At 47.7% G+C, this 22,221-nt stretch overlaps 2 protein-coding genes across 3 annotated transcripts in view; one reads left to right on the top strand and one right to left on the bottom strand.

Annotated features, from left to right (window-relative positions):
* The window catches only part of ANGEL1 (angel homolog 1), a 105,372-nt gene that overhangs the window by 69,984 nt on the left and 13,167 nt on the right, over positions 1–22,221 (top strand). For both annotated transcript variants that reach the window (XM_083166810.1, XM_083166811.1), the window contains exon 3: positions 13,459–13,619. The gene's annotated coding sequence lies outside the window, so the exon portion shown is untranslated. The remainder of the gene's footprint in view (positions 1–13,458; positions 13,620–22,221) is intronic.
* On the bottom strand, positions 1,943–18,959 carry LRRC74A (leucine rich repeat containing 74A). Its single transcript, XM_083166809.1, has 14 exons — positions 17,770–18,959; positions 16,406–17,610; positions 15,995–16,170; positions 15,673–15,780; positions 15,449–15,542; positions 14,402–14,451; positions 13,423–13,504; positions 12,343–12,428; positions 7,816–8,010; positions 6,034–6,129; positions 5,791–5,934; positions 4,561–4,665; positions 3,644–3,729; positions 1,943–2,382 (listed from the first exon to the last, which is right to left on the bottom strand). Exons 2-14 carry the CDS (start codon positions 16,500–16,502, stop codon positions 1,998–2,000), a joined length of 1,704 nt encoding a protein of 567 aa, XP_083022935.1. The 5' UTR covers positions 16,503–17,610; positions 17,770–18,959; the 3' UTR covers positions 1,943–1,997.

Genomic DNA, 22,221 nt, shown 5'->3' on the forward strand with positions numbered 1-22,221 from the left:
TGGTGTGTACCAAGCATAAGAATGAAGCTGCCCAGCATGTGTGGGCTACATGCAAAAGCCACTAGTATGTATCCTGCATGTGATACAATAAATACATGCCCCCTGGCAGAGCAGGATGTATTGCCCAGGTGCACACACACATACAAGGGGTATGGATCATTAGGTCTACAAGAATTTGGTCGACAAGCATTGGGTCGACACCATTAGGTCAACATCCAGAAAGGTCGACATGGGTCTAGGTCCACATGTCATTAGGTCAACACAAGCATTAGGTTGACATGGGCAAGGTCGACCGTCAAAAGGTTGACATGGGGTTTTTCAGGTTTTTTTTACCCGGATGTCTACAGAGTGGACATGGACACTGAAACAAAGCACCGCTGCTCGCCATGCTTCGGGCACGGTGCCTTGCTATGCTTGGCACACTATTTTATTCTCCCACCACACCCTAGTGGATGGTAGGGCATGAAATACCGCCTGTCGGCACATGTCGGCTCAAAAAACAGCGAAAAACCCCATGCCGACCTTTTGACCCAGACCTATGTTGACCTTTCTGCATGTCAACCTAATGGTGTCGACCCAATGCTTGTTGACCTAATGGCTGTATCCTCATACGAGAAGAGCAATCAATATAGTACAATATTCCCAGGGACCTTGGTGCCTCTACTTCGATTACATGTGCTCACATCAATGCACTACAATCCCCAGCATGCCAGGTGTACTTGTTTGCACTTTAAATTGTTATTTTCAATAAATATTACCAGAGATATCCATAATGGGCAGTACGGATGGTGTAATGGTTAGCATTACTGCCTCACAGCACTGAGACCCTAACTGTGCGGAGTTTGCATATTCTCCCCGTATTTCCGTGGGTTTCCTCCGGGTACTCCGGTTTCCTCCCACAATCCAAAAATATACTGGTAGGTTAATTGGCTTCCAATAAAAATTAACCCTAGAATGCCTGTGTGTGCATGTACATGTGGTAGGGAATATAGATTGTAAGCTCCACTGGGGCAGGGACTGATGTGACTGTTCAACTATACTCTGTAAAGTGCTGCGGAATATGTGCGCGCTATTTAAGAAACTGTTAATAAATAAATAATAAAGCAGGCCTGATTCTGACGCAGGGACACCTTTGCTTATCAGGTAACTCACCCTGGGTGTCTATCGTATGGTCCTTTTGCCTTTCGTATCATATGCGATCCCAGCCATGGCTGCGGAATCTGATAGATCCTTGTGGCAGCCCGTGAGATAGGAATTGCATTGCAATCGCAGGAAACGGACATGCATGCCATCCATCGCAACAATTTGTGGGGATTGCAAGAAAAGAGCCCATCTCGCATTGGTGGATAGGGACTATAGGCTGTCAGTGGGCAGGAGCAGGGGAGTTGGCCAACCAGATGCAGCTCTGTTGCGGTCAGCGACGGTATGTAAAGGCGCAGTAGAACTGACTTAGGTGGCCATTTTCAGATGGCGAAATTGCACCAGCTGTGTGGTTCTTGCATCTGATCGTGCGTCTTAGTACAAGCAACAATGAAATAGCACTGATGCCAGTGGGCATCTCGATAGGCTGGGAGTTGGTTGTGGCATTGTGTAAACACGGAAAAAGCTTCAGTCATGGTCAAAGGCACCTCGCAATTAGGCCCTAGTGTGCCAATACATGTCCATATCTGAGTATACCTCACATTACCTGTGTTGTCAGAATGTACTATGGAGCTGAGGTGCCATCTAGTGGCCAGAAGAGAACACCTAAACACATGTCGATTCTGGAATATATCTGAGAGTAACAACCCATGGTTTCTCGTATATTTATAATATCTGAAAGAAGAAAGGTGGATGAAAAAATAATTTCCATTTTAGAAGCTATTTTAAGAAGTCTGGCATTTCTGACTGGGGAAACTTGCCTCAGCTTATTCTGTTCAGTGAAACGGTGACACAGCTTAAATTTAGGAGTTAAAACATTTATTCAGTCTGTCTAGGCTGCTGCCTTATTTCCATGGTCACTCAGACAGTGGGGAGGGGGTTATCTTTGGGGTGAATGGCTCTGAGAAGCGTGTGGAGGCCATACTCCCCTGTGAGCTGAAGTAGCGCTCAGTCTCCAGGTCCTCTGGGGCACCATTTGGGATCTGTGAAGAACTGGCTTGGTCTCTAAGGTCCCCTTCCTGGTACCAGGAGCTGAGTGGGGTACAAGAGAAATGGGCGGAGCTTACACCGCTCCCTGTGGTGTCTCTGTATGTTGGGGGTGGAGTCAGAGCCCTTACTGCATTGTGGAAGGATTGCAGAGCTCTCTCTCTACGCTGCCTCTCTTGGCGCTCTCTCCTTTCTCGGCGGCGCTGTTGTTTGCGGAGATCTTTTACCATCTTCTTCCGAGAGTCAATAAGGTTCCTGGTACACATGGGTCAGAAAACAGAGATGGTAAATTAAAGGGTCTGTGGGGTTGTGGAGCAAGCGCAAAGGGAAGAGGCCGAAATCTGTAGGCCAGGAGCAGAAGTGGGTGGACAATGCAGGCGAGAGAAAGAGCGAAGATCTAAATCTGATGTGTCCCATCTACTATGACATCTGAGGAATGTTAGAGCAGAATCTCTTGTTCTGGTGTAATGAGAAACATTACTAGCACCAGGCACATCCTCAGTGCTTACATTAAGGCTCCCATACATCTGGAACTAACCATAACACCCCTAACCCTCAGCACAAGTGCCTAACCCTTACCTCCGCTCCCCATCATCTAACCCTAATCCCCCTCTCCGCATCCTACCCCAACTCCGCACAACCTAACCCACCTCCATGCAGCCTAACCATAAACCCCTTGCCACAGTCTAACCTTCTAACTGTAAACAGACCCTCCCTGCAGCCTAACCTTGACCTTCCCCATCCCGCTGTGCTTACAACTCACCCCTTCCCCCGCCACCCACTACCGCTCCACACATACGTACCGATTGGGATGCTGGCTTTCAGAATACCAGCACCAGCATCTTGTTCTGGTTCCAGTTTTTTTACACCAGCCAGCATACTGAACGCTGGCATCCTGACTGCATTTAATCCCAATGCTGGGTTGAGAGATTGGGGATATTCAACAAACTGAGAAATCTTTCTCCCCTGATTCTGACCTGAAAATGGGTCTTTCAATGGGCGATTTCAGTGTTATCAGGCAATCTGGGAAAACTCTCTCTGATGTTTGGAGTCCTTTATCTGATCTAGTTCCAACATCTTAAGGCACATTGGGAATTATTTACTAAGCCTTGGAGAGAGATCATTTTTCGGTCGGGATTGGCTAGTCAGGGAAATAGTCAATATCCCTAATTACCCAGCACAGGCTTCGCAGGAACTGGGAAATGCAGCAGACGGGTTCATATGTATTAATTCCCTGGCTAAGCTCTGTCTCGCCACTTTGTAAAAACCTAAAATTAAAAGTAGAAACTCCTTGGTTCCGCATCATCGATGGTGGGAAACCACCCTCCCTCATGGTCTCATTAAGATCTCTCTCCCAAAACACCCCCCCTGAAGCTTTGTGAGGGAGCCTCAGCCTGACCCAGGACAGAAGTTCCCTAGTTCCTGCTAGAAGGTCCTGGATCACTGGTCTGTATTTGCCTCCCAGGACAAATGTTTGGGTGCTATTCTGAGCACTGGGTGAAGTTCCCCCTCTCACCTGTAGTCTATAGTCCCTGTCTGATCTTTGTCCAGTCTCTGTATGAGGGAGTCCATTTGGACAGCATCAAGAGGTACACCAACCATCTGTGGACAACAAACATAGCAGGAGACAGAGGATCATATTTAAGACAGCAACGGTACTTCACTCGTTATTATTCTTATTCCCAAAATGTACTGATATCTGCCGCCTTCTGTGATGGTGTCTCTGGATCCTTCTTCTCTGGGCTTCATTTGCCAGTTTGAGACCACAAGGCTTGGTACTAAGTCTTTAGCTTTCTCTTCTTACACTACTACTCTCTGAAAGGAATACGCTCCTTTAGATTTTAGTATTATCGCTGTTCGGACAATACACAATTCACCAAGTCAAACCGGCGACAGTTAAAGGGTTACAGGACGGGGACTGAGGACAGCCCAGTGTAGGGTTATCCATCGACCATGGATAGTTAACCATCAACATTATATAGTATTGCCATCAAGAGCCCCCCTGTGTTTTTTTTTTTTACTTTGCTGCGCCTAGCTACGGCCCCATGACGCACACCTGAAGCCTCGACCTCATGCTCTTATTGGTCTCCATCCCAACAGAGCAACGATGTCCATCCATCGGCGAATTAAAACCTCAATGGTTCCCCATATCAATATTTTTATAGCATTAAGGTTCACCCTTACCGATCACCATCCTTAGGCTAGTGCTTTTTGGATGCCACTTTTTTGCCCAATTATGCCAACCTCACCCATTGGTTTCTGCTAATACCCATCCATTGTGTAATTAGTGATTTGGCCCCATATATTAATATATCAGTCAGCTACTTCAATCAGAACTGGAGAACTAGCAGAGTCCTGCATTTACTGGGCCAACACCTGTGACCCAGGACAGCTGAGCCCTTATTCACCAGCGCAAGGTAATTTACCACTCACCGTAATGTACCGCAGGAAGTCACTGACAGGGACACTCATGCTGCCATCTTTGTCCATATTCTTGAAGAAATCCAGCATCCGGAGTTTACGTTCATCCAGGAAATCCTGCGGGGGTGAAGGAGCAGAGTCATCTGAGGATAGATCCCACCGCTTTAGGAATACAGGGCACAAGGGGGCTCCAGGGATGTTCTTATCAGTGGCTTAGCCTCAGCCGCCACACCTTCTATGTCACCCCTGTACTTCTGCATCAGCTACGTGGTCTCATCAGCTGCACGGCACCATCAGATACATGGCTCCCATCATATACATGGGTTCCCATCAGCTGCAGGCCTCCATCAGCTACATGGCCCCAATCAGTTACATGACCACAATCAGCTACATGGCCCCCACTGATACATGACCCAAATCAGATACATAGCCCCCTCTGATACATGACCCCAATCAGATACATACCCCCTCTGATACATGACCCCAATCAGATACATAGCCCTCTCTGATACATGACCCCAATAAGATACATGACCCCAATTAGATACATAGCCCCCACTGATACATGACCCAAATCAGATACATAGCCCCCTCTGATACATAGCCCCCTCTGATACATGACCCCAGATACATACCCCCCTCTGATACATAGCCCCCTCTGATACATGACCCCAATCAGATACATAGCCCCCTCTGATACATGACCCCAATCAGATACATAGCCCCCTCTGATACATGACCCCAATCAGATACATAGCCCCCTCTGATACATGACCCCAATCAGATACATAGCCCCCTCTGATACATGACCCCAATCAGATACATACCCCCCTCTGATACATGACCCCAATCAGATACATAGCCCCCTCTGATACAAAGGCTCCCATCAGATACATGTTCTCCATCATGCCTCACCTGAGCTGCCCTGTACTCCTCACCCACTCTGCACTTGGCCATGCTGTTGTGTATCTGCGGGGAAGACCTATAGGCACATCTGCACTCTGGGAAATGATCATTACTGGGCTTCCCACCTGGGAGATGGTTTCCTGAGGGTATGTAATTATCTAACATCTTATAGCTCTGCAGTGAGACGCATCATGTTCTGTACTGCCTGTCTTTGCTTACTATATGCATACGCACTGTGTTTCCATGTATGTGTATGGGGCCTGTAGTATGGGCTATATAAAGGACACTATGAGAGACACAGGCCACGGAGTTACACAGCACACATGTACCCAGCACCTGAATGACCCTCATAGGATCTGGGCGCGCTGCACACTTTTGTATGATGAATCCTTGCTTTCCCGCGTACAACACGCGCAGCGCAGGGCGGGAAATAGAAGCAGCTTCCAGAAGTGAAAGGAATTTTGGGTTGACAAGAACATTCTGGGGAGATGAGAAGACACAATATAGACATTATATACTCTATATGGCCTTTGCCTTACACTATGCAGTATATTACTCTATATATCTTCTAGTACTCACAGATATGTCCACTTCTTCCACCTTGTTGTCTGGCCGTTTGGTGACTGTGCTCAAAAGGGTGATGGCGCCCTCTACTGTCAGGGGGTTCCGGGACAGCTGCATGATAAAGTGTTCAGATATACAAATAAAATTATATTAAATGAAGCCAAAATGAAAATATGGAATGTAATTAAATCGCATGTTATTTTATGGGAATCTTCCCAGCATTAGCTCAAATAGAAATTACAATTGAATAACATGACAAGACGGGCGAAGCTCGATATTATATTGGCAAATACACACTGTCGGAAACGTCTGCATAGAGCGACAATTCCTAAAAGACCTGTCTGTGGTTTAGTACAAGTCTCATTGTGTCATTATTGCACCAGCCATTAGTATATGCATCCTATCCCACCCTCCTCCCTTTACAGGCCTAAAAACACACAACTCATGCTTGCCTACCCTCCCGGAATGGCCGGGATAGTCCCGCAACTCGGGTCCCCCTCCCGGCCCCCGGGAAGGCGGGCAAGTCTCCCGCATCACCGCCGCAGCCCCACTAAGCCCTTCTGTATAAAATCCCATAGTTTGAGGGTCCGCGGGGAGGGGGCGGGGCTAAAATACAGCGAATCGCATCATTTTGCATCATTTTTGCCCCTCCCCCAAGCAATTTAACACAGCTGACTGTCATGGGGGCAAGGCTTGGTGACATCAGCCTCATCCCTCCCCTAACACGTAGCCTCATCCCGCCCCGGAGAGGAGTGATAAAAAGTAGGCAAAATATGACACAACTGCAATTGTAAAGCGCAACAGAGTTTTCTGCCCTATATAAGAAACTGTTAAGAAATAAACGGGATCATCATCTAATTTAAAACAATTGAGTTTTTTTCTGATGGCCATCATCAGTTTCTATTTCATACAGTTTAGTCACTGTCTGGTTTTTATCACCGACCAATCAGCTCTTACCTGTCATTTATCAAACCAAGCCTGTAGCTTCACAGGTAGGAGCTGATTGGTCGGTGATAAAAACCAGACAGTTTATCACTTCACCGAGTTTAATAAATCTGCCCCTAAGGCCCTTATTCAGATCTGATCGCAGTACAAATTTGTTCTCAAAATGGGCAACACTATGTGCACTGCAGGTGGGGCAGATGTAACATGTATAGAGAGAGTTAGATTTGTGTGAGTTATTTTGTTACTGTGCCGGGTAAATACTGGCTGCATTATTTTTACACTGCAATTTAGATTTCAGTTTGAACACACCCCACCCAAATGTTACTCTAGCTGCACATGTTACATCTACCCCACCTGCAGTGCACATGGTTTTGCTCATTTTGAAAACAAATTTGTACTGCGATCAGATCTGAATAAGGGCCTAAACCTCTCCATGGACAACAGTGACACCTGCAGGCTACAAGAGGTACAGCTTCAAAAAAACAACCATGCCAACCAATGGGATGGGTCATACGGTTGACTCCGTGAAGATCGACATACATTGGGGTTGACCAATGAAGGTTGACAAAGCTTAGCTCGAGACCTGAAATAGGTCGACAGGGTTAGAAGGTCGACACAAGCATTAGGTCTACAGTGGGAAGGTCAACAATCTAAAGGTCGACATTTCCCATTGTCGACCTAATGCTTGTGTCGACCTTCCGACCCTGTTGACCTATTTCCGGTGTCAACCTAAGCCGTGACAACTTCCAGTGGTCGACCCAATGTATGTCGACCTTAATTGAGTCGACCCAATGACCGTGTCCCGCCAACCAATGTAAAGAAAGGAATGTAGCACATGCGTGTGTTTGTTACCTTAAGCACGCGCAGGCTCTCGTTATACTCCAAGCCTTTGCAAAGGAGTCTGACACCCTCGTTGCTGATCCGGTTGCAGCTGATGTCAAGGTGAAGAAGAGAACTATTAACTCTTAGAGCTTCTCCCAGGGCCAGCGCTCCCTCATTGCCGAAACCATTGTATGACAGGTTCAGGACCTTCAGCATCATGTTCACCTGCATAAAAGAGAGAGGCAGAGACTTCACACACTCATGTACCCTCTAGACTGCACCTTCTTGGAGCAGGGCCCTCCTTTTCTCACAGACCTCTTCTCTCGCACTTCAGTTACAGCTCTCTCCTACTCATCCTCTGTCTACACTGCCATCTCCTCTCACCCGTAATCATTCCTCTCTTCCTACCACAACCTGCACCTGGACAATTACATATCTCTTCTACTCATCCTCTGTCTACACCGACATCTCCTCTCACTGGTAATCATTCCTCTCTTCCTACCACAACCTGCCCCATGACAACTACTCTCCTACTCTTCCTCTGTCTACACCGGCATCTCCTCTCAGTGGTAATCATTCCTCTCAACCTACCACAACCCACCCCAGGACAGTTACAGCTCTCTCCTACTCATCCTCTGTCTACACCACCATCTCATCTCACTGGTAATCATTCCTTTATCCCTACCACAACCCGCCCAAGGACAACTAAAGCTCTCTCCTACTCATCCTCTGTCTACACCGCTACCTCCTCTAACTGGTAATCATTCCTCTCTCCCTACCACAACCTGCCCAAGGACAGCAACAGCTCTCTCCTACTCATCCTCTGTCTACACCGCCATCTCCTCTCACTGGTAATCATTCCTCTATCCCTACCACAACCCGCCCAAGGACATCAACAGCTTTCTCCTACTCATCCTCTGCCTACACCGCCATCTCCTCTCAATGGTTATCATTTCTCTCTTCCTACCACAACCCGCCCCAAGGCCAATTACAGCTCTCTCTTACTCATCCTCTGTCTACACCGCCATCTCCTCTCACTGGTAATCATTCCTCTCTTCCTACCACAACCCGCCCCAGGAAAACTACAGCTCTCTCCTACTCATCCTTTGTCTACGCTGCCATATCCTCTCACCGGTAATCATTCCTCTATCCCTACCACAACCCGCCCAAGGACAACTAAAGCTCTCTCCTACTCATCCTCTGTCTACACCGATACCTCCTCTAACTGGTAATCATTCCTCTCTCCCTACCACAACCTGCCCAAGGACAGCAACAGCTCTCTCCTACTCATCCTCTGTCTACACCGCCATCTCCTCTCACTGGTAATCATTTCTCTATCCCTACCACAACCCGCCCAAGGACATCAACAGCTTTCTCCTACTCATCCTCTGCCTACACCGCCATCTCCTCTCAATGGTTATCATTCCTCTCTTCCTACCACAACCCGCCCCAAGGCCAATTACAGCTCTCTCTTACTCATCCTCTGTCTACACCGCCATCTCCTCTCACTGGTAATCATTCCTCTCTTCCTACCACAACCCGCCCCAGGAAAACTACAGCTCTCTCCTACTCATCCTTTGTCTACGCTGCCATCTCCTCTCACCGGTAATCATTCCTCTCTCCCTACCACAACCCGCTCCAGGACTGTTACAGCTCTCTCATCCTCTGACTACACCGCCATCTCCCCTCACCGGTAATCACTTCTCTCTTCCTACCACAACCCGCTCCAGGACAATTACAGCTCTCTTCTACTCATCCTCTGTCTACACTGCCATCTCCTCTCACTGGTAATCATTCCTCTATCCCTACCACAACCCGCCCAAGGACAACTAAAGCTCTCTCCTACTCATCCTCTGACTACACCACCATCTCCTCTCACTGGTAATCATTCCTCTCTCCCTTCCACAACCCACCCCAAGACAACAACAGCTCTCCTACTCATCCTCTGTCTACACCGTCATCTCCTCTCACTGGTAATCATTCCTCTCTCCCTACCACAACCTGCCAGCACAACTACAGCTTTCTCCTACTCATCCTCTGTCACACTGCCATCTCCTCTCAATGGTAATCGTTCCTCTCTTCCTACCACAACCCGCCCCAGGAAAACTACAGCTCTCTCCTACTCATCCTCTGTCTACGCTGCCATCTCCTCTCACCGGTAATCATTCCTCTCTCCCTACCACAACCCGCTCCAGGACTGTTACAGCTCTCTCATCCTCTGACTACACCGCCATCTCCCCTCACCGGTAATCACTTCTCTCTCCCTACCACAACCCGCCCAAGGACAACTAAAGCTCTCTCCTACACCGTCATCTCCTCTCACTGGTAATCATTCCTCTCTCCCTACCACAACCCGCCCAAGGACAACTAAAGCTCTCTCCTACTCATCCTCTGACTACACCACCATCTCCTCTCACTGGTAATCATTCCTCTCTCCCTTCCACAACCCACCCCAAGACAACAACAGCTCTCCTACTCATCCTCTGTCTACACCGTCATCTCCTCTCACTGGTAATCATTCCTCTCTCCCTACCACAACCTGCCCCAGCACAACTACAGCTTTCTCCTACTCATCCTCTGTCACACCGCCATCTCCTCTCAATGGTAATCATTCCTCTCTTCCTACCACAACCCGCCCCAGGAAAACTACAGCTCTCTCCTACTCATCCTCTGTCTACGCTGCCATCTCCTCTCACCGGTAATCATTCCTCTCGCCCTACCACAACCCGCTCCAGGACTGTTACAGCTCTCTCATCCTCTGACTACACCGCCATCTCCCCTCACCGGTAATCACTTCTCTCTTCCTACCACAACCCGCTCCAGGACAATTACAGCTCTCTTCTACTCATCCTCTGTCTACACTGCCATCTCCTCTCACTGGTAATCATTCCTCTATCCCTACCACAACCCGCCCAAGGACAACTAAAGCTCTCTCCTACTCATCCTCTGACTACACCACCATCTTCTCTCACTGGTAATCATTCCTCTCTCCCTACCACAACCCACCCCAAGACAACAACAGCTCTCCTACTCATCCTCTGTCTACACCGTCATCTCCTCTCACTGGTAATCATTCCTCTCTCCCTACCACAACCTGCCCCAGCACAACTACAGCTTTCTCCTACTCATCCTCTGTCACACCGCCATCTCCTCTCAATGGTAATCATTCCTCTCTTCCTACCACAACCCGCCCCAGGAAAACTACAGCTCTCTCCTACTCATCCTCTGTCTACGCTGCCATCTCCTCTCACCGGTAATCATTCCTCTCTCCCTACCACAACCCGCTCCAGGACTGTTACAGCTCTCTCATCCTCTGACTACACCGCCATCTCCCCTCACCGGTAATCACTTCTCTCTTCCTACCACAACCCGCTCCAGGACAATTACAGCTCTCTTCTACTCATCCTCTGTCTACACTGCCATCTCCTCTCACTGGTAATCATTCCTCTATCCCTACCACAACCCGCCCAAGGACAACTAAAGCTCTCTCCTACTCATCCTCTGTCACACCGCCATCTCCTCTCACTGGTAATCATTCCTCTCTCCCTACCACAACCTGCCCCAGCACAACTACAGCTTTCTCCTACTCATCCTCTGTCACACCGCCATCTCCTTTCAATGGTAATCATTCCTCTCTTCCTACCACAACCCGCCCCAAGGCCAGCTCTCTCCTACTCATCCTCTGTCTACACCGCCATCTCCTCTCACTGGTAATCATTCCTCTATCCCTACCACAACCCACTCCAGGAAACTACATACTGGGAACGATCCAGTTCTGCTAGTTCAGCAGCAAATTTGGTCCCTCTGCCTATGGTGGGAGTCTGGGCATAAGCGCTAATGTCCATTTGTAGACCTCTCAGCGAGTGCCTTCAGCTAAATTCTCAGTCACCGGGGCACTCGTTGCCTGATTGACAGGCAGGGGGCGTTCCAGGGTGGACACCCAGTGTTTCATGGTCAAGCCCACAAAACCGGTGGGCGCACCCATAGAAACTTTGGATGCTTTGGGGCCCACTGTGTATTACAATCGTGCTGCTAAGTGTCACCTGTTCTCTGTTGCAGTGTCTCAGTTACGGCTATGTTTACTTCTGTGTACCCTGTATTGTTCTAATGTGTGCCCTATGTATGGCGCCGCCAAATGTTGCCTTATAAATAAAATATAATAACAATAATAATAATACCGTGGTAATTCCTTTCTCCGGCACATGCGCAGTCTGCAGGTCACCGCCAAATTCATCAGTCTTAGACGCTGAGTGGTAAATTTACTAAAGCTTTCAAAAATTAAAAAAAGGTGCTGTTGCTCATAGCAACTAATCAGAGTCTACCTATTATTTTCTAGGATGCAATAGTGAAATGATAGACAGAACCTGATTGGTTGCTATGGGAGTGACATCACTGTGTGTACCCTGGCTCTGACACACAGACCTACACAATGGAAATCCCTTTTATGACAGTATGATGACGTAAGGCACGGGAGCAGATTGTCCTTTGTGCAATAATACTGTGTATAATGTCTCCTGCCCTCTCTGCCCAGTTATTACATGGGTCTGTGCCCATTACCCTCAGTCCAGCACTCAGGGCGATGGCTCCTTTCATACGGATGTGATTCCAGCTCACGTCCAGGTCCTGCAGACCCTCATTGGCAGCTGCACTGAGAGGAAAGCACAGAATGAATATATCTATAATGTTACTGTAACGTCTAATAATGTCTCTGCCATCTGTCACAAATTGCAACATTGTCCAACAGCAGGGGGCTGACCATACGGTGCAAATAAACATACATGTTCTGATATATGTAACATATGTGCTGGGCGGTTTCCCCTGGGCTTGGCAACATTGTGTGCATCAGGTCCCTGACGGCACCTGGGACTCTGCATAAGGCATCAAACTCCTTCTAAGCCCACCCCTAGGCTCCCATTGGCTAGTTTCACAGAAATCTGGGTGTGGGCTTAGAGGAAGAGTAATGCCTTATGCAGAGTTCCAGGTGCTGCACTTCCCTGATACACACAGCGCTGCCGATCCCCGGGAGAACCAGCCAGCACCAGGGCTGGCAACAGAAATCTTGGGGCCCGGAACACTGATATCTCTGAGGCCCTCCCAACACCGAACGCGGATTGTTATTACATTGAATATTGAATGTATTTTTTTAATTAATAGAAATAAACATATAATTAATATTCACAATGCAATATAATAGGGAAGGGCAGATGGGAGGGCACAGGATTGTGCGTTGTGCGTTGTGTGGTTTGGTGTGTTGTGTCATTACACTCATTAGTACAGGTAGCCAGACAGGTGATTAGGCAGTCATGCTTACAGACCCTGAGTCCCTCAAAGCTTTAAGCCCCTCAACTGGTTGGGGACCGGTATGAGTGTCCCCTTTGTCCCCCCCTGTCGCCTGCCCTGGCCAGCACATATATCATACATCAAAACATGTCTATTTATATGTGTGCACAGGTTCCACACTGCACTATATGGTCAGAGCCGCAGCTAGTTGTTATTATACCGTATAGTGTGTAACCAGCTTAACACTGAGATTATTGTTTTATTGCCTCAACTTCTAGGGTCTGTCTCAGCATTCCGTTACTATGTAAATGATAAAACTCTTTTCATCATGATATAAACAAATATAGTACCACTCACCCAACATCTGACCTATATATTCTCCTCCTTTTTCAGAGAACTCATTGTGGCTGAGATCCAGCTTCAGGACCCGGAAATTTGCCTACGGGATAATTACCGTCAGAAAGGAACAACGTGTGCAGCACAGCAGAGAACAGTGAGGGTGGACATCTAGTCAGTGTATAGTGCTGGAAACACAGGGCCTCTGATATGCTCAGGTAAAGGCACAGCGCATAGGTTCTCAAACTCGGTCCTCAGGACCCCACATGCAGTGCATGTTTTGCAGGTCTACTCAATGAATCACAAGTGGAATAATTAGCTCCACCTGTGGATCTTTTAAAATGTGTCCGTGAGTAATGAGTGCACCTGCCAGGTGACCTAGAAAATGTTCACTGTCTTGGGTCCTGAGGACCGAGTTTGAGAACCCCTGGCATACAGTCTGACACCTTGCTATGAGTTTATATCCCCTCATAATAAAATTGATAGATGGTTATCTCATTGAAATGCTGGGTGGAGTTGGAGAGGTGAAACCAATGACAGACACTTTGTAGTATGAGGGAGCCAGAGACTAGGAAGGAATGCACCAGTAAGGGATGCATTGGAGCGTTGGATGGAGTGAGAGGGGGGAAGCTAGGAAGGTCTGGGGAGTAAAAGTCAGGACACTTTGGGGTGGGGGCGTGTAGTTGGGGGAACCAGACATACACATTGTGGTGGTGGTTGGGAGATGGGGAGCAAGAGAAGAAAATGTTGTGGTTGGAATTTGGGGTGAATCAGGGGGAGTATGAGACCGGGAAGGCATGAGTTGGGGTACCGAGTGAAGTAGATCCCACAGAGTTCTGTATCCCAGAAACTGACCTATGGGATGATGACAACAGAGCAACACAATTGCCAGCCACCCCGGTCCCTGGTGGACTGATGGGTTCTAGAGAAGTGAGGGTGGGAAGAGAGGTGACAGAGAGATGACCATGAGTGTTATACAGTCAGCCATACAGGCACTCACAGTCAGAGCCTCAGCAAAGTGCTTTGCAGAATGATCGCTAAAGTCATTGTCTGAAAAATAAAGGAGATCATTGTAACAACGACATTGTACAGGTTACGTGAGAAGCAGGAGAGGTATCATGATAATATGGTATATGCCTGGCATAGGGCATCATATTCCCGACATGGGGCATCATATGCCTTAAAACAGAACATCATACGCCTGGCATAGGGCATCATATTCCCGACATGGGGCATCATATGCCTTAACACAGAACATCATACGCCTGGCATGGAACAGCATACATCTGACATAGGACAAAATACTCCGACAGGGAACATCATACTCCTGACATGGTACACCATACTGCACCATATTCCTAGCATGGGACACCATACTCCTGACATGGGACACCATACTCCTGACATGGGAAACCCTACTACTGACATGGGACACCATACTCCTGACATGGGACACCATACTCCTGACATGGGAAACCATACTCCTGACATGGGAAACCTTATTACTGACATGGGACACCATACTCCTGACATGGGACACCATACTCCTGACATGGAACATCATACTCCTGACATGGTACACCATACTGCACCATATTCCTAGCATGGGACACCATACTCCTGACATGGGACACCATACTCCTGACATGGGACACCATACTCCTGATATGGGAAACTTACTACTGACATGGGACACCATACTCCTGACATGGGACACCATACTCCTGACATGGGACACCATACTCCTGACATGGGACACCATACTCCTGACATGGGAAGCCATACTCCTGACACGGGACACCATACTTCTGACACGGGACACCATACTCCTGACCTGGGACACCATACTCCTGACCTGGGACACCATACTCCTGACCTGGGACACCATACTCCTGACATGGGACACCATACTCCTGACATGGGACACCATACTACACCATTTTCTTAGCACAACACCATACGCCTGACCTGGGACACCACACTACCATACATAAGATGCCATACCGGAATCCCTCCTCCATGTTTGGAAGGAGGTGGGATAACTCACGTGACAGATTAATGCGGTGCAGTAAAACATTATCCATTAACATCCTGGAGAAGACTTCTGACCCTTCTTCACCCAGATGGTTGTTAGAAAGATTCTGGGAAGCGAGAGAGAGATAGAGAGAGAGAGAGAGAGAGAGAGAGAGAGAGAGAGAGAGAGTGACTACCACCTGACAGCTCCCCAATGTACACCATAATACACAACCACAAGTCCCTCCCTTCCTATACCAGTTCCTGGATGTATTGGTTTTCCCGGAGCGCCTTCACCAGGTGAGCGAGCCCCTGAGCTTGGATCCCATTATCCTCCAGGCTGAGATGAGTGATAGACGTGTTAGACTGTGAGACACAAACATACATGTTACACGTAACCAAAGATGACCCTTACTTCTAATCCAAGGTAAACTGCGTGGAGTCATGTAAGGAGGGGGTCGTGTTGTCTACATACAGAATGTCGCTCCTCCTGGAACGAGAGATAGCTACAGTAGCTCCAGCATCAGCAGATCTGGTCACAGTACCCTGACCAGTCTCAGTGATCTGGGTCAACACTCACCAACAGTGACTCAGCCACAGCGCGGACTCCACGGGGCCCCAGTCCATGATGGTTCAGTCCCACGTAGGGATCATTCATGTGGAGGAGAAAGTATGAGGTGGGCACCAAACCCAGTTTGCGGCATGCCTGTCTGTAAGTATCTCTCCAGCTGGCAACTGGGGTGGTCTTCTCTGTCTCTGGGATAGGGGGGAGAAGATCCGAATATAAATACCTGGACCGCTAACAACACAAATAAATAGTATCATCCTTGTCCTCCCAGAAGTTCCTCTGCCTAAATGAATCCAGTAAACTGTGGCAGAAACAATCCAAAATGTGTGCCACGGGGAAATTCTTACAACATGACATGCCTGCATGCACCAAAGAGGGGAGATCAATGGTGAGAGGAACTCCCAGTGTGTTCCAGAGACTTACCCTCTAGGTCCAGGTCTGTGTCGTAGTCTTCAGAGGTGTCCGGTGCATAAGGTAGATTTAGTGAGAGATTCTGCAGTTGTTGACACAGTTCACCCATCTTGCTGTATGCATGTGTGTGTGTGTGTGTGTATGAGCTGTAGTGACGGACACTGGATACTGCGGATCATGTAACAGACCATGAGAAGCGCACCTGTCACCTTGAAGGCTTTGGTTAGCACAAACATAAAAATTCCCCAATGTCCTTTTTGGTGAAGAGTCTGTTACTCGTGTCTGTAATACAGGTGAGCCTGCTTGGCCAGATTCATGGCAGTATATGGAACCTACAGTGGCGTAAGTTCTTCCCAGTTACCCGGAAGCAAGATAAATATCACACACACAAAAACACCAGAGAGTGTGACATCTATGGTCCTGCTAGGAGAGGGAGTCAGCCACAGAAGCTTTCAATTAACTGATTCAAACTTGCAGGGGAGGAGAGGTGCCCCCGGGAGCAGGAGCCTGGCAGCAGATGACTCCGCTGCCTCCCAGAGTTATGCTTCTGGGAACCTGTCCTGTTTACACTCATATCATCAGGTTTCAGATGCAGGACTCTACCTGGCAGCCAGAGGTTGGGGTGTCTTCTCTCGCCCGTGCTGTCATAGTGTTGGCTCCCACTTATGCAGTCAGAGTTTGGGGTGTCTCACATGGGGGGAGATTCTCTAAAACGCTCCGCCCCCCTTCGCCGCCCATCGCAATTATAATTATCGCATATGTTCTAACATATGCGATAATTATAGCAAAGGACAGAGCGTTAAGAGCTGTCCTTTGCGGTGAGTGTTGCCAGGTCCCGGCGGCTCCCCCCTCCCTCCCACACCCGGCGCTGCTGCTGTAGCGCCGGGCTCTCCTCCTCCCTGCACTGTGCAGCTTTGTGCTGCCCGGACACAGGTGAGGGGGCAGTGGGCGGCGGGGGGCGTGCGGGGCGGCGGTGGGTTCGCGTTAGAAGCCCATTGACTTCTATGGGGCATTTTTCTGGCGATGCCCCCCGTCAGGGGATGCATAACCCGGCGGGGATGCATAGAGCATCCCGAAATGCGGTAAAAACCCCGATAACGGGGTTTTTACCGCATTTTTACCTTAGAGAATCTCCCCCATGGGCAGTTAGCGTTTGCAATGCTGTAATTTGGGGGAGTCCTGTTGACTCTTTCAGAGTTCAGTGATGTCGGAAATTCCTGAAATAAAATTAAATAATTATGTGAATTGTATAAAATTGTACAATTATATAAAATTGTATATAATCAATGATAGAAGGGTCAGACGCAGGTACCTAGCCTTTAGTCTCTTATTACTGACAAGGGTGTGACACCAGACCATTGGATGGATCTCATTACCTAGAAATAATGAATGTTCCCAGCAGGAGACTGCAGAAAGCCACTAATGCCAAAACATGTTCTGAGATCACAGCTGCTGTATTATCGCCATCAGATCCAGCTCACAATAATCTCCATCCAGGCATACAGATTGCGCAGTTTAAGTTCCGGAGACGACGCAACAAGGCCCAAGTATTTTCTGCAGGCGTGTCCAGGGAGGGCCATGGTGGCTGCATGACGCCAAACGCAGCCGCTACGATCCTAAACATGGCAGCCTGCGTCTGGCTTTGATGCTCGGCAGGGGGCTAATGCAGATATATCTGTCATTGTGGGGCCCATTTAACATTGATCGCATTTGCAATGTGGTCTGGGCATGATATTAATGCCCACGTCAGATTGTAAAACGTGATCCTATCGGCCAGATGGATCACCTGGGACAGGCAGGGACAGGGGTTCCAAAAGCAGCCTGTCACTGCACCGTGCTGAGGGCCTGATTCATGGCAACAAAAACAGGGGAAGGATCTAATCGTAATTTGACGGCGTTTGGGGGGCAGTTACCGGCTACTTTCTGGGAGTGTCAGAAAAAAAATGCAGGTGTTCCCAGGCATTTTCAGGAAGGGCTTGGGACGTCAGCGCAGGGCCTGATCATCCGGTCTCTGTTGCAGGGTTGTGGAGGCCTCAGACCTGGTCACATCTGCACAGATGGAAATCATTTGATGGTGAAGGAATTGTGACACGATACAGGATAGCGATACAGAAAAGGGGTTAACTGTGGTGGGTGCGCATACAGTGCTCTCAAGCAGCCTGTGACAATTCAAGGTGTTATTCTTATGGCACCTTAAAAACAGAATGGCAGTCAATGGAATGAATTGATACCGGCGCTTTAAAAGGTCGACTCTTAGAGGTTTAATTTCCAAATAAGTCCAGTACCAGGAGTAGGAGTACGTATGGTGAATACGGATATAGTAATCCTCCAGATATGAAAATGAAGCAGAGAAACAATATAGTGCATAACGTTTAAAACAGCAAATTTAATAAAAGTATTGCACTCACAATTGTAGGGGGTTAAAAGGCATGTAACACAAAGTCCCGGGGCACAGCAGGAGGTATGCGGTCCGTCCCAGAGGCTAATCAGTTCCGGATACTGATATAGCCCGGATGCGTCCGTCACAATAGTCCCGATGTCCAGCACAGGAAAAAGGAGTCTGTATAGGTGAAATGGCAAGGCACGCCAAACGCGTTTCGGATCCTTAATGATCCTTCGTCAGTAGCGCTACTCTGCTTTCTCTGCTTCATTTTCATATCTGGAGGATTACTATATCCGTATTCACCATACGTACTCCTACTCCTGGTACTGGACTTATTTGGAAATTAAACCTCTAAGAGTCGACCTTTTAAAGCGCCGGTATCAATTCATTCCATTGACTGCCACGATACAGGATAGCGACATCAGGCCCTGAATGTGCTTCCGGGAATACTTAATCCTTTGAGTGCCAACATCTCTGTGAGAGATATGCAAAATATCCACTATTAATGCAAGCGTCGCTCACATTTGTTATATAAATTAAAATAAAAAATGTTGTGTAAAAAAAGATATCTCCTATGTACGGTAACATTTCAGGTCATTATGAAGAATACAAATGTTTGCTTTGCAATTTTTTACACCTATTTTGATAAATATACTTGGCACCCAAAGGGTTAACATCTGCAGCTAACCTCCTGATTACTACGGTAACAATGATGGATGAAGAGCTCAGGTGGGACCTCTAGTGTTCTGTATTACAACTGCTGACAAGTGTTAATTCCCTGTGTGTGCGTGTCCTGCAGACGTTATTGCCATACCTCTATAACTCCCTCTGATATCATATAAAGGCTGGGAAAACACTAATAGCTATATCCACAGATTAATTGAACAGCAGATATATCTGCAGATGTTCTACATATACACTGCCTGACCAGTCATGACTGGTGTCACAACTGGGCAGGCAGTACGCAGATCGCCCGTACACTAGGGTGACCAACTCATCCCTTTAATCCGGGACACATATTAATTACACAGGTTCTGTGGCTGGCTTTCACCTGGTTTTAAACTACCACACCTCAAGGCTCCATTTCACCTGGTTTTAAACTGCCACAGAACCTGTGTAATTAATATGTGTCCCGGATTAAAGGGATGAGTTGGTCACCCTACCATACACACAGCACGATGCACAGCTCAAGTGATATGTCTGTGAACGACAACCTCCACTGAGTACACCTGTGCACCTGTCATGTAAACTGGGACGTGACATGTGTCAGTCATGAGTACACCTGTGCACCTGCTAGGTGTCCTGGGAGAAGTGTCAGCAATGAGTACACCTGTGCACCTGTCATGTAACCTGGGACGTGACATGTGTCAGTAATGAGTACACCTGTGCATCTGTCAGGTTACCTGGGCAATGTGAGCTGTTTGGGGGATTCTCTGCAGTAGTAGCCTCCGATAGCATGGGGCAGTGTCAGGCAGACTTCCATCAGCTGCAGCCCAACCCCACCCAGTCAAGGGAGTTAATTTTGACCTCAGAACTTAATCTAGCACCTACCATGGCAACACAGGGTAAGTGCTGCAGGTAACTGGGGAAATTAGAACCAACATCATAAGACAATGTTATTAAGAAGTATAATGTGTCCGAACAATATAGTGTTATACCTGTAATCTAGTTCTTGGTGACTGATGGGGTAATTATCTGGCTTTGCCTCTCTGATCACACTTTTAAACCTGTCACTTGTACAATTGAAGCTGGAGTACACAATCGACAATGTGATGTGATATTTGGGGTATATTGCTATCGTAGGGGCACAGCACGGGCAAGTATGTACGTACATTCTAATGCCAGGTCCTGTTGTCGATGATATCGAGCTGGTTACATACCGACTACTGTGCACCCACCTTAAGAGCTCAGGGTTTGTATGCTAAGAACAGGGATACTGCAATGGCTGCCAGGTAGTGATGGGTTTAATATTGTAGGGTAACGTGTGGAGAAGCATGGGTTTGGTAATGTGTGATGGTGCACGGGTTAATTACTATGACCTGAAGGTTATTTGTAAAGGGGTAATTAGCGTGGTGGTGTGTGTGACTCCGGTGTTGTATTATTTGTGTTCATGGTTAGACCACCTCATCAATTAATTGTTCTGCCATTCCTCCTATATATAGGCATAGGTGACCGATACACACAGTGCAATTTTGTTATCTATGCTCCACAAGTAATTTGTACAAATAACAATAAATTACCAACAAGGATTTTTGTGGACTTCCTACAGCACTAGATTTTTTGGATTGTAGAGTGAACTAGATGTTACAAATGTCTCTAATATAACCCTCCTTTAACTCCAAAATATCCAGACATAAATCACAGAAGTCTCTCTTTCTTAAAAGGTATATCCAAATTTTATTAAGTTCACAATAACGATTTCTGTACTCCAATAAAAAAAACACAAAAATATAAAAAACAAATATATAAAAAATTCCACATTAAAATAGTCTCTTTGCAGGTATATACCCGGAGATCGGTATGGATGGACTATACTGAACCATTTAAGGATAATTCCTCTATATACTTAGGTGACTCTGTGGGTTTAGATGTTCTTCTCCAGGTATCTCATCACAGTCAATTGTCCCAACAGGCAGATGCTGTGGGCATTATGAGTGCTGGGCTGAGAGGGTGCTGCTGAGCTGAGAGGGTGCTGCAGGGATTTGGTGTGCTGGACTGAGAGGGTGCTGCAGGGATTTGGTGTGCTGGACTGAGAGGGTGCTGCAAGGATTTGGTGTGCTGGGCTGTGAGAGTGGTGTGGGGTGCTGGAAGGATTTGGGGTGCTGAGAAGGTGCTGTAGGGATTTGGGGTGCTAGTCTGAGAGGGTGCTGGAGGGATTTGGGGTGCTGGACTGAGAGGGTGCTGCAGGGATTTGGTGTGCTGAGCTGAGAGGGTGCTGCAGGGATTTGGTGAGCTGAGACGTTGCTGCAAGGATTTGGTGAGCTGAGCTGCGAGGGTGCTGCAGAGATTTGGTGTGCTGGGCTGAGAGGGTAATGCAGGGATTTGGGGTGCTGAGAAGGTGCTGCAGGGATTTAGGGTGCTGTGCTGCAGGGCTGAGCGGGTGCTGCTGGCCTACGGTGTCTCCATTCTCATTTAGATTCTTAGCACCGTGAAGGCCATTCAGTAACAACGAGGTACAGGCAATGGTGTAACAGGAGTTGTTATATTAATTGGGGAGCAATCTCCTGTCACCCCAAGACTTGCAAATAAACTAGGCCAAAGTTCTCTCCGTTCTTTTGTTTTGCTTTACAACGTTACTGAATTCCCGTTATCCTTTAGCTAATAACAGATGGAATCCCAATGTACTTATTGTTCCGTGTGGGGTTCTCTTATACTGTTATTACTTCCTTGGAAGAGAAATAATCCTAGGACTGAGTTTCCCAAGCTCGTCATTACAGTCCAGGTT

The sequence above is a fragment of the Crinia signifera genome, chromosome 12, assembly GCF_055691185.1.
Source record: "Crinia signifera chromosome 12, ASM5569118v1, whole genome shotgun sequence".
Taxonomy (NCBI): Eukaryota; Metazoa; Chordata; class Amphibia; order Anura; family Myobatrachidae; genus Crinia; species Crinia signifera.

Bases quoted from the DNA above. Each gene is read 5' to 3' on its own strand.
- LRRC74A (XM_083166809.1), bottom strand. From the start codon at position 16,502: ATGGGTGAACTGTGTCAACAACTGCAGAATCTCTCACTAAATCTACCT. The intron at 15,543-15,672 runs GTATAGGAAGGG...CTCGCTTCCCAG, and splicing joins ACCAATACATCCAGGAACTG to AATCTTTCTAACAACCATCT. The intron at 14,452-15,448 runs GTGAGTTATCCC...TTTATTTTTCAG, and splicing joins GCACCGCATTAATCTGTCAC to ACAATGACTTTAGCGATCAT.